Genomic DNA, 12,198 nt, shown 5'->3' on the forward strand with positions numbered 1-12,198 from the left:
GTTGACTTCATTTTGAATTTGTAGACTTCTCTTGTAAACTTCTTATCGAGCTTGTAGACTTCTCTTGTAAACTTCTTATCGAGCTTGTAGACTTCTCTTGTAAACTTCTTATCGAGCTTGTAGACTTCTCTTGTAAACTTCTTATCGAATTTGTAGACTTCTAGAGTACGAGTTTAATTCTTTGTTTGTCTTGTTGCTGCAGACTTCAAAATGGATAACCTTGATTTCCCACCGAGGATGTATACTGTAGGGCAGGAACCTGTTCCGGGTAAAAGCATTACCTACTACAGTGATAACAGCAAGCTCTTCTCTGCTCTTAAAAAAGCACTCAACGAAGATGAATGGGAGGAGCTCAAGAACTCCACAGTAGGAGTGTTCTTGAAGTTCCACGAATTGGATTTTGGATGGGCTTCAAGGTTGGTGCACTATATACTGAGTTATCAGCTTGATTGCAAGAAGAAGTACGAGTTGTGGAGTCTAGTAGGTGTTCGACCAGCGAGGTTTTGTCTGCATGAATTTGAAGAGATAACAGGGCTGAACTGTAAGTATGTGAAGAATCTCGAGAATCCGCTGGTTGAGGTAACAGATGAGATGAGAGCATTTTGGGGGAAGATGGGAGTGCATTTCGACCGGGGGCCAAGTATTGAGGAATTAACCACAGCGTGTCAGATGTGTGAAACATGGTCTCGAAATGATCGGCTGCGTTTAGGGTATCTAGCCATCTACGCTGGCTTCATCCAAGCACCAAGAAGCTCGTCACCTACATGTGCTAGCCTGGCTAGGTTGGTGATGGATCTAGAAGCTTTTAAAGCTTATCCGTGGGGAAGGGTAGCGTTTAAATTCTTGATGGATTCGGTGAAGGGTTTAGACTTGGCCAAGCCTTCCTATGCTATGGAAGGCTTTGTTCAGGTGCTTCAAGTCTGGGTCTATTGGTGTCTCCCTGAATTCGCAGCAGGGTTTGGTGACCCTATAGAAGGTACTCCGACCCCACCTTTACTTGCCTACTCTGGTAATAGAGGCAAGAGATATCTGAAGGAAAATATTGTTAAACAGGTATGATTCATATGTTTTTTTTACAACAACACAATATTATTTTCTTCATATGGTTTTATACTAACAATATTATTTTTTTCCGCAGACTAGGGTTAACAACTTTGCTTTGAAGGACCTCTCTGAAATGTTTCCTCTCTGGGATGGTGATCGGGAAGACAAAAGGCTGATAACATAGTGAAGGCAATGTTTAATAGACACTGGGTGTGGGAAGAAAGTCACTGGCCTCTTGTCGGAACAAAACTGTGGACAAATGTGAAGGTGGAGATCCATCCGATGAAGACAGACGCTGGTCAGATGGAGCAAAGCAAGGTGGCATTGTCCCCTTCACCCACCGAGTCTGAGGGAGTATCAAGCAAAAAGGCTCGTCAGTCCCATGGCCTGGATGTGGAGACCATGAAAGCAGAAATAGCTCAGTGGCTTACTGGCCTGACCTCTACCATGGTTGAGGAGCTGAGCACTGTGAAGAACACTCTGAAGACACAATCCGACAGGCTTGAGGGCCTTACTGCGAAGATGGGACATCTTGAAAAGATTGTGCAAGAAGGTTGGAAGGAAGACCACAGAAAGGATGGTTCATCTGCTGATGTATCTGATGGAGACAAAGATAAGGAGGACATCGGTGAAGAAAGCAGAGCTGAGGCAGCACCTCCTAAACCCGCCAGAATGACAACAAGAGCCAAAGCCAAAGACACTGTGGTTAGTACCAAAAGAGGAAAAAAATCAGTGAAAAAGAAATAACTTGTTTTCTCTTGAATTTGGGACCTTGAAAAAGAAAAAAACTTATGCATTTCACTCTTCTCTTTTGGTTTGTACTGGATATTAATGTATGTTTTTAATGGCTGTTATTTTGAATGTTCTCTTTTGGTTATTAATCAGTTTTTTTTTACTGAAAACAAATGCAGAGTGAGAATGGGAATGGAGACATAAGTGTTGTTGTAGTAGACAAAGATCAAACAGGCATTGATTTTGGTTCTGTGAAAAAACTGAAACAAGTTAAAAAAGTGAGAGCTGCTTGCATTGTGGCCCGTGCTAGGAGTGATAGGCAACGTAGACTTGCTGCAACTCATCAATCTCCTTTTGCTGGAAACAGCACGGCAAAGGTTATCATACCTAACCAGCCGTACCGAGGCCTGGGATATAACCCATTTGCTGGTGTTGATAAACCAAAGCTCTCTGTTCTTATCGATTGGCTGCAACTTGACCCGTAAGTCATCCAACTTGACCCGATTAGCTGCTCTTTATTTAAAGGACTTGGTAGTGTTTTAATTTCATGATTTGATTATTGACAGCAAATGGCGACAGAGGGTGAAAGGTTCTTCAAGTTTTTGGTTCTACACACTATTAACTCCTAAAAAATGGTTGAATGACACGGTATGTAGCCTTCTCTCGCATGTAGAAGTCTTCCTTTGTGGTAGCCTTCTCTTCTTTGTTGTAGCCTTCTCTTATTTGAAATGCAAATTTTGTAAATGCAGCACATGGATGCTGGAATTAATCTCTTAAGACTTCGATACACAAAGCACCCAGAATGGTTTAGGTCAGACAGAGTTTGCTTCCTGGATGCTACGTTTTCTCAAATTTGGACATCAGGTTACTCAGAGTTTCTTGCCAGTCCTGACGAGTCCGGTAGACTACTCCCTTCTGGGGCCTTAAACTACTACACTGGCGAGGAACCAGCATATTGCAGATCAGATAAGACATGGGCGCAGGAGATTGATGATATATATACTCCATTATTTGTCAAGGGTAATCATTGGGTAGCTTGCTGGATATCAATTCCGAGGAGACACATAGTGATTTGGGATAGTGATGTTTCTTACGCTAAGGATGAAGAGATTGCCGATCATGTTAAGCCTTTTGCACATATGGTGCCGTACATGCTGCATATGATGTCTTGCGGTGAAGAGAGGGAGTTGTACACAGGTTATTTCACACATGAGCGGGTCTCAGCATCTGAGGCACCACAAAACTACCAGAGCGGGGACTGTGGAGTGTATTGCTTGAAGTATATAGAATGTCATGCACTTGGCGTGGCATTCTCACCTCATGACCTGTGTGATAAGAAAATCAAGGCAATCAGGAGTCAGTTGGCGAGTGAGATATTTGATGAGACCAGCATCAATGGCACAGAGAAACGTGTTTTCAATCATCTCGGTGTCTATGACTAAGATAAGGATGAAGTTTGGGTCAGATAGGAGGAAAGGATGAAGTTTTTTTGGTGACTTTCCTCATCGGATATATTTAGGTTGATGTAGTGATTTGGTACTTGACTATTGTGAGGAAAGGATGAAGGTTTTTAGGTGACTTTCCTCAGCGGATATATGTAGTAGGATTTTGTACCTGACTTTTGTATTGTGCTGAGAGACAGACTGATGTAGCAGGCTTTTGGTTGTAACAAACTTATGTAATTTTCTTGTAGCAGACTTAAGTATTAGTCTTCTTTTAGAGAAGACTTTTACAGAATTCTGCTACTGGACTATCTATCAAAAGATATCATCTTTGCTTTTATTACAAACGAAGTCTACTATTAGTAAAAGAAGACTAACTCGTTAGTCTACACAACAAAAGAGAGTAACATTACAAAATAAGATAACATCCAAAGCAATAAGACAACATCCATAACATCAATACAACTGATAAACACATAAGACAACATCCATTGCATCCAAAACAAACAACATCCAAAGAAGCAATACAGCTGATAAATTCAACATAGACAAAAGACACCATAGGGTTTAACCTGGACAGTGTGGACGAGTGTGACCCGGTTGTTTGCATTGGGAGCAACTATAATCCTTGTGCAGTTTTCGCGGTTGCTTTCCCCTCATCCTGGAAATTTCTAGCCAAGACTGCCACCTCGACTTCTTTTGCCTACCCCGACCACGCTTGACTTCCGGAGGTAGGCATTTGTCCTTAGTGGTAGCTCCTGCATCATCATTTTTGTCCTCTGCGGTAGCTCCTTCATCATCACTTCTGTCCTCAGTGGTAGCTCCTGCATCATCACTTTTGTCCTCCGTGGGAGCTTCGAAAACGTCACTTTTGGGAAAGATATTGGCCGCGTATGCTGCATAAAGATAATTCTTTGAATATGATGGGCAGACCAGCGTAGAGACATGAATATTCACATCCTTTGCAGCTGCAATGGCATGTGAACAAGGTATCTTCTCAATATCAAAAACACCACATTGACACCTCCGAAATTGTAAGTCAACAACACAATCTCGATGTCCTCCCCTCACAAGAAACTGCCAACCATCAATTCGTTCCACACTCATCATATCTGCATACTCTTCACGAATAGCCAACAAATTTTCAACTCCCCGACTAAGTTGTGATGTGAGACTCAAAGCATCTTCTCTCCTTTTATAGAACCACCTTCCTAGCTTCTCGCGTATGAATTCTAGAAGGAATGAGATGGGAAATCCTTTGGCTGGCTTCAGTGCTGAGTTGATCGATTCTGCAATGTTGCTAGTCTTTATGTTGTATCGGTCACCTTGAAAGTGAACTCGTGACCATAACGAGACGTCAGCATTCTCCAAATATGTTGCAAGAGCAGGGTTTATACTCCTTATCTCATCCATGTAGCGGTCAAAATCGAATAGCGTGTGTGCATAAGCAGCGCCTTTGACCAAGTACAACATGTGCTTTCCCTTGAATTTTTGGACTATGTTCTGTTGTAGATGATAATAGCATATCCCTCGCTTTGCCCAAGGGAAAACCTTCTCACAGGCCTTCTTAATGGAACCGTGCCTGTCAGAAACTATCACCAAAGGATAATCAGATGAAACACACCTCCGCAAATTGGTAAAAAACCATTCCCACGACTCATCATTCTCTGCATCGACAATCGCAAAAGCCAATGGAAATATCTGAAAGTTACCGTCTTGAGCAGCCGCAACTAGCAAGGTACCTTCATACTTTCCACATAGATGAGTCCCATCCACTACAATAACCCTCCTAAGGTAGTTAAAACCAACTATCGAAGCTCCAAAAGATAGGAATAGATACTTGAATCTGTTTTGACCATCTTTCTCAAGACATGTGACAGTTCCCAGATTCGACATCTCGATCTGACGCAAATAAGAAGGCAGATTCTCATATCCATCTTCTGCTGTTCCTCTCACAAGCACTTGGGCAGCTAATAGAGCTCGGTACGAAGTGTTGTAATCTAGGCTCATCCCAAACATGTTCCTCATCGCGTCTTTGATATGCTTCGGTGTAAGCCCATCTATAATCCCAACCCGATCTATGAATAGCCTTGCAACATATTTTGGAGTATAATGTTTCCGCTGAGCCATCCGATCCGCCACTGAACAAGTATGAGTTTTCAAATATTTTGTCACCCAAAATGTGTTTGGTCCATGCTTCACACTTGCTCTAAGCTTCCAACCACATCCTTGAACACTACACTTAGCCACATACAGAGTTTTCGTTGTCTTATATGCTGTGAATATAAATTTACCCTTCACAGCAATCGACTTCAGCTTTAAAACAAGCTCATCCTTACTAGCAAAACTCTGACCGACATCTATATTGTCATTAAGAGACAAGGATCTTCTTTCACTACCAGAGCATTGTGCTTTATGGCCATCATACAGCGTTTCTTTTGCATCCTCGTCAGATTCCTCACCTTTCACTTTCCCATAATCACTGTAGTTTACACCATCGTCAACATCAACAGCAACATCACCACTTTCTTGAACATAGTCAGCAGCATTACTATCTTCATCAGCATCTTCATCAGCATCTTCATCAGCATCTTCATCATCAGACACATCAGCATCGTCACCATCTTCAGCTTCTCTTTCGCTCTGGCTTGATACACAAAGGCGTACACAGTGTGTCTTAGACAACTCGATCAAATTCTGCACTTGTCTATCATTCATGACATGCATAGGAGGAGTATCCGGAGCCATTTGCTGTAAAATGACGTCTGGTAAAGAATACGTTAGCACCACCTTCTCGGTTTTCTTGTCTAGATCATAATCTTCTTGTACCATTTGAAGAAGTTCAACATGTGTACAACCATCTTTCAAAGGGAACATTCTCCCTCCCTTTTTTTTATTGACCACAAACTCCCACAATGAGCCTTTCTCCACCCATTCTCCGTATACGGCCGGTAATTGAGTCATTTCCTGCAAAAGAATATAATTTACACAATTAGCGAATAAATATTAATGTAGACTTACAATTATGTCTACAGTTATCACCTAACAACATTGTGAAATCAAAAGTATTATAATTTCATAACTACAACAGTTTTTCTTTTAAAAATCACTCCAACCTATTAGGATTAACTAACACACACTTTCAAACAAAAAAATCTAGAATAAACTTTATGAATAATACATAAATTCAGTTTTAATTTTTTTTCCTACGTAGACTTTTCAATCAGTCTACAACAATGTAGACGTCCCTGTCAGTCTACAACAGTGTAGACGTCCCTGTCAGTCTACTTTTTGGGTTAGTTTTTGCAATTGAAATTTTACGGGTTACTTTTTTTATTTGACCAGAAACTCATCCAAGTTTCGACTTTATACATTTAGACTTCCGTTTTAGTCTACCACATTGAAAAGGTTAGTTTGACCAGAATTCACCCAAGTTTTGACTTTCGAAGGTAGATTTCATATGTAGTCTACATGTTTCGTAGACTTCGAATAAGGTCTAACTTCAAAACCCATAGGTTGGTTTTGCAATTGACAATTGTTTGACTTTCGAATGTAGATTTCATATGTAGTCTACAGATTTGTAGACTTCGCATAAGGTCTAACTTTAAAACCCATGGGTTGGTTTTGCATTTGACCAATATAAATATGTAGACTTCAAGAACAGTCTATATTTTTTTGTGAAAAATGCGTAGACTGCATTGGAAGTCTACAATTTAAAAAATATTTATTTTTTTTAAAAACATTTTAGTCAAATACAATACTAACCTATTCAACGAAGTCAATATTTTGGTCAAATGCAAAACTGACCTTAAGTAGACTTCATTGGCAGACTACATTTCGTAGACTTCCGTTGAAGTCTACTTGAGAAAGTCAAAAGTTCGGTCAAATGTAAAACCAACCTCTTTTTCGTAGCCGTCTTGGTAGGTCTACGTAGATTTTTGTTTTTGTAGTCAAAGGTAAGGATGTAGACTGCTGGGGAAGTCTGCGTTCCAAAAAAAGTTAAAAAAGTCAATTGCGAAACTGACTTGTTCGTTGACAAATAGACGGAATCGTACGTCTACACATTGGTGTAGACATATAAAGCAGTCTACCATCGCGACACAGACTGAAAAAGTGGTGAAAACCATGTAAACAGTTACCTTTTTCCGGTGTGAACCTCGATTCCGACCCTTTCAACCGTCCAAACTCATAAACCGAGCAAAAGGAAGCATCTTTGACTATTTACTAATGAAGAAACTCGAAAATGTGAAATTTGTGGGATGAAAATGAAAGTTGTGAGAGTTTTTTAGATAGAAATGTAGAGGAAATGAAAGATTTGTTGAGTTAGAGAAGAGAAAAAGTGGTTAAAATTGAGTTATTGAGCTTTTATGAGCTCAAAGATGGTGGTTCAATGGTGGTTGCAAAATTGAAGATGATGGCATTGTTGTAAATAAGAAAAGATGCTTAGGGTGTAATTGGTTTTTGCTCATTTTCGATTTTATTAAAAAAAAAAAAAAAAAAAAATTAATGGCAGTTTTGTAAATATTTTGAAAACATAAGGATGGTTTGGATAATTCATAGGTGAATAGTAATGAGAAAAAAAAAGGGGTTGATTTTGCATTTGACTACAAATCTTAGGTTGGTTATGAAAAACACCCTTAATTTCATGTGTAACATAGTAAACCACAAATAAATATATATTAATTTTAATATCAGCAAATCTTTTAGCTATGATAATCGATATTAGAATAGTTAGCAATACATTAAGCAATTTATGTGTTTGATAACAATCTTACATTATTCAACAAAAAAGTACTTTACTAAGCTTTGTAATTTTTTGATGTTAATTATCATAAAATAATTTAGTCATGTAAACATACTATCATCGACTATGTCTTTATGCATATCATTTTGAAGTTTTCAAGTCTAAACACTATGATTTCAAATTATTATAACTAAAAATATTAGTATTATATTAAGTAAAAAACTTTATCAATTTTGTTAATCTATAAACATTAAGAAAACAAAATTGAAATATGCCTTTTTAAATTGGATGCTCCAATCGATGGATTCGGTGGCTTCTCCTCTGGACCGGTCCTAACTCTATGGGTAGCGGACAGTAATCTTTCGGTCGCGAATTTGATATATGTTTTCATGTTCAGCTCTCGAGTTTTTTCTACGGTTAGAAGCATTCACCATTATATCATGTCGCTTTACCTTTTCATGTCATTCACATGAACATGAATGAAAAAAAAAACAAAGAGTTTAAATTGGAAATGGCTAGCCAGAAATATGTGGACTTTTGTTATATGCTATGGTAAAAATATTTCGTGCCGATATATTTTAAAATTTAAATTATTGTTCATTTTTTTAATATATAATTGATTGTGTATATTTTTACCGCTTACAAATATTTAAGAAGTGTTTAATATAATTTTACAGTTTATATGAATCCATTTTATTAATTGTTTTAAATTTTCATTTATTTTAGTTGTATACAATGGTGAATTATGTGTCGAATATATATCCCTAAAATTATATATTATTTATTTATTATAATAATTCATTTTTATGTCGAATATACATTTTTAGTTCTTAACAGATTAGACAAATATATATTAGATGTTATTTTTGTTATAAAATTATACACATTTATTATATATATATTTTTAAAAATATATACTTTGGGCAATATGTTATATTTTAAACTATATTAGATAAAATAGGTCAATGGCTTTTTTTTTTGATCAAACATACTTGCATTAACCTTAAAAGAGTTTACTTTCCCTCACGGGAGTTGCTTACAAATATAGAGATAGCTGTATCAGCTTCTCCATTAAAGTTTCGAGATATGAAATGAAAGGAAATAACATCAAAGAGAGACAAGTAATGATAGATATCAAACATGATACCGAAAAGTTCAGGCTGAGTACCACCACTCTTCAAGAGCTTGATCAGGGATAGAGAATCAGAGAGAACCGCAAGGGATCGGACGTTTGAATAAACGGCAGTGACTACCGCAAGACGGACAGCTATGGCTTCTGCCATGAGAGCCGATGAGAGAATTATTCTGTTATAGAATAGATATATTGTTGATAATTAATGGCTGCTCAAGAACGCATGACTGTTTTTGAATATCATATAACATCCATATGTTAGGTGAATAATATTAAAACTAGGTAGTAATCCGCGCCTTGCGCGGGATGAGATGGTTAGATCAGTAATTTTTTGAAAATATTAGAAAGTATATATATATAGTTTGGAATTTGGGTTTTGTGTGTTTTTTTTTGTGTTTAATCTCGGTGGTGCTGATTTTACGGCATAGACGTCACTGAGATAGAAACATATGTAAATCCTTTATTTTAGTGACATGTAAAAATTTACTGGAACATAAGAATAAACACAAAACATGTTACCTGGCAACTGCGAAAGCATGTAATCATTTATTTTATCCACTTCATCATTTGTGGGAGTGAGAATGGCTCGATGTCTATACAAATCCTTAACTGTTGAGGTTTGAAAAGCTTGTCCATAAACTTCATTTTCCATAGTCTCAATAGTTTATACATATCACTGGTGTGATTTATCTTACTCTGATTCATTTACAAGAAATTGCGTATAAAGATATAACTATTATTATACAATTTGATTTTCATATGCATGATTTTTGTATAATAACATACCTTCCTCGTAGGTCATTGACTTCAAACATGTAAGGATTCCACAGAACTTGGCTGTATTCGTTGAACCATGTAAGAAGAACTGATTTTGTGTATAATATCTAATTCGAGTAAGATAAATATTATTAATATCTAATCAAATTATATGTACGTAAATATTTGTGTAATCACACTTATATATTTCTTTGTATAGGTTTTATGTATAAATATTATTAATATATAATCAAATTATTATGTACGTAAATTTTTTGTGTAATCAAACTTGTTCTATATTTCTTTCTTTCCATCTTACTCTCGAACTCATTTTGTTTATCTTTCTATGGCTCTCTCTCTCTCTCTCTATCTCTCTCTCTCTCTCTCTCTCTCTCTCTCTCTATCTCTCTCTCTCTCTGATTTTATCAGTATTGATGAGTGTTTAAAAAAATAAGATTAAGATTTTAACATATTTTTATTTTAAACATACGAATCGTATTAATGCCCGCACACGGGCATTAATACGATTCTTATGTTTTATGTATAAATATTATTAATATCTAATCAAATGTTTTATGTATTATTAAAAGTAAAATTTGTTCTTCAGATGTTTTATGTATTATTTATATAAATATGTATTATTCAAATACGATTCATATGTTTTATGTATTACTAAAACTAAATTTGTTCTCCATTCAGTCTTTGTGGTTCAAAACTATAAGCCTTTTAGACATTACACAACCAACTTAACTTTGAGGTTTAAATTATTATCATATACTTTGAAATATGAATTAATAAATCATGCATGTGCGGGCATCGATATGATTTATATATTGCATGTATAGCTATTATTATTAGTGCATAAGTGGATCGTAATTATATTTCACTCTCGTTGTATCTTTGTATCTTACTCATTTAGGTTTATCCACATATAAGTCTCTCCCTCTCTCATCATAAACCTTTTAGTTTTTTGAAAAAGATAAAAGGTAATTACGATCATATCATGCGTGCGGGCATTCATATGATTCATATATTACCCCTTTATATATATTAGTATAAATATAAGTAGATTGTAATTCTTTCTCAATCTCTATGTATCATTATGTCTAATTCATATACTACATGTTACGTTATTATTATAAGTGCATAAGTGGATCGTAGTTTTCTTTTTCTCTCTCTCTCTCTCTACATGGATGGGAAGGTCACGCTTAAAACCGTCACAAAAAAATAAATCATAAACACTAAACACTATACCCTAAACCCATGGACAAAGCTTAAACCCATGGGTAAAAATCCAAACACTAAACCCTAAATTCTTGGATATACACTAAATCTCTCTCTCTCTCTCTCTCTCTCTCTTGGTATCCCCTTCATCGTAACCTCTTTTTTTTTTGAGAAATATAAAAATGTAAACATTCTTTTAATTCATCGATTATCTTTTAACTACCACAATTTATATGAGAATGTTTCCTATCATGAATTTTTGTTGGGTGAATTACCAACTAATCATAGTTGCCAATTAATGTACAGTTTTTTAAAATATATAAAAATAATAATAATAATTTGTGTTAAGTTTTTAAAATAAATGAAAAATATTAGTAGTTGCCAAAAGACGAAATTTTTTTAACAATTCTAAAACCGTCACAACAGAGTAAATCATAAACATTAAACACTATACCCTAAACCCTTGGACAAAACTTAAACCCTTGGGTAAAAATCCAAACACTAAACCCTAAATTCTTGGATATACCCTAAATCCTTGGCTAAATCCTAAACACTAAACTGTAAACTCTTGGGTATACCCTAAACACTACATCTCTCTCTCTCTCTCTCTCTCTCTCTTGGTATCCCCTTCATCGTAAACCTTTTTTTTTTTGAAAAATATAAAAAAACATTCTTTTAATTCATCGATTATCTTTTAACTACCACAATTTTTATTATATATTATATTTCCGAGTTTAATATTTTATCATGAATTTTTCTTGGGTGAATTACCAACTAATCATAGTTTGCCAATTAATGTACAGTTTTTAGAATATAATAAATAAAATAATAATAATTTGTGTTAAGTTTTTAAAATAAATGAAAAATATTAGTACCTGCCAAAAGATGAATTTTTTTTAACAATTTTAAAACCGTCACAAAAGAGTAAATAATAAACATTAAACACTATACCCTAAACCTTTGGACAAAACTTAAACCCTTGGATAAAAATCAAAATACTAAACCCTAAATTCTTGGATATACCCTAAAATCTTGGATAAATCCTAAACACTAAACTATAAAATCTTGGGTATACCCTTAACACTAAATCTCTCTCTCTCTCTCTCTCTCTCTCTCTCTCTCTC

At 35.7% G+C, this 12,198-nt stretch overlaps 3 protein-coding genes across 4 annotated transcripts; 2 read left to right on the forward strand and 1 right to left on the reverse strand.

Annotated features, from left to right (window-relative positions):
- Nucleotides 1-210: 210 nt before the first annotated feature.
- On the forward strand, nucleotides 211-1,228 carry LOC130506339 (uncharacterized). The gene is made up of 2 exons (XM_057000978.1): nucleotides 211-1,053; nucleotides 1,139-1,228. The coding sequence occupies exons 1-2, from the start codon at nucleotides 211-213 to the stop codon at nucleotides 1,226-1,228; spliced, it is 933 nt and encodes a 310-aa protein (XP_056856958.1).
- An 8-nt stretch (nucleotides 1,229-1,236) lies between these two features.
- On the forward strand, nucleotides 1,237-3,218 carry LOC108836870 (uncharacterized). Its single transcript, XM_057000979.1, has 4 exons — nucleotides 1,237-1,749; nucleotides 1,956-2,257; nucleotides 2,343-2,424; nucleotides 2,526-3,218. Exons 1-4 carry the CDS (start codon nucleotides 1,237-1,239, stop codon nucleotides 3,216-3,218), a joined length of 1,590 nt encoding a protein of 529 aa, XP_056856959.1.
- Nucleotides 3,219-3,624: 406 nt separating this feature from the next.
- On the reverse strand, nucleotides 3,625-7,589 carry LOC108829397 (uncharacterized). 2 transcript variants are annotated; one of them, XM_057000977.1, is made up of 3 exons: nucleotides 7,358-7,589; nucleotides 7,118-7,200; nucleotides 3,625-6,185 (listed from the first exon to the last, which is right to left on the reverse strand). In XM_057000977.1, the coding sequence occupies exon 3, from the start codon at nucleotides 6,180-6,182 to the stop codon at nucleotides 3,786-3,788; it is 2,397 nt and encodes a 798-aa protein (XP_056856957.1). In that variant the 5' UTR covers nucleotides 6,183-6,185; nucleotides 7,118-7,200; nucleotides 7,358-7,589; the 3' UTR covers nucleotides 3,625-3,785. The 2 variants fall into 2 exon arrangements, with proteins under 2 accessions (XP_056856957.1, XP_056856956.1); XM_057000976.1 differs by having other exon boundaries at nucleotides 7,118-7,589.
- Between the last annotated feature and the right edge of the window lie 4,609 nt (nucleotides 7,590-12,198).

The sequence above is a fragment of the Raphanus sativus genome, unplaced genomic scaffold (assembly GCF_000801105.2).
Source record: "Raphanus sativus cultivar WK10039 unplaced genomic scaffold, ASM80110v3 Scaffold3133, whole genome shotgun sequence".
Classification (NCBI taxonomy): domain Eukaryota; kingdom Viridiplantae; phylum Streptophyta; class Magnoliopsida; order Brassicales; family Brassicaceae; genus Raphanus; species Raphanus sativus.

Bases quoted from the DNA above. Each gene is read 5' to 3' on its own strand.
- LOC130506339 (XM_057000978.1), top strand. From the start codon at position 211: ATGGATAACCTTGATTTCCCACCGAGGATGTATACTGTAGGGCAGGAA. The intron at 1,054-1,138 runs GTATGATTCATA...TTTTTTCCGCAG, and splicing joins AGGAAAATATTGTTAAACAG to ACTAGGGTTAACAACTTTGC.
- LOC108836870 (XM_057000979.1), top strand. From the start codon at position 1,237: ATGTTTAATAGACACTGGGTGTGGGAAGAAAGTCACTGGCCTCTTGTC. The intron at 1,750-1,955 runs GTTAGTACCAAA...AAACAAATGCAG, and splicing joins CCAAAGCCAAAGACACTGTG to AGTGAGAATGGGAATGGAGA. The intron at 2,425-2,525 runs GTATGTAGCCTT...TTGTAAATGCAG, and splicing joins AAAAATGGTTGAATGACACG to CACATGGATGCTGGAATTAA.
- LOC108829397 (XM_057000977.1), bottom strand. From the start codon at position 6,182: ATGACTCAATTACCGGCCGTATACGGAGAATGGGTGGAGAAAGGCTCA.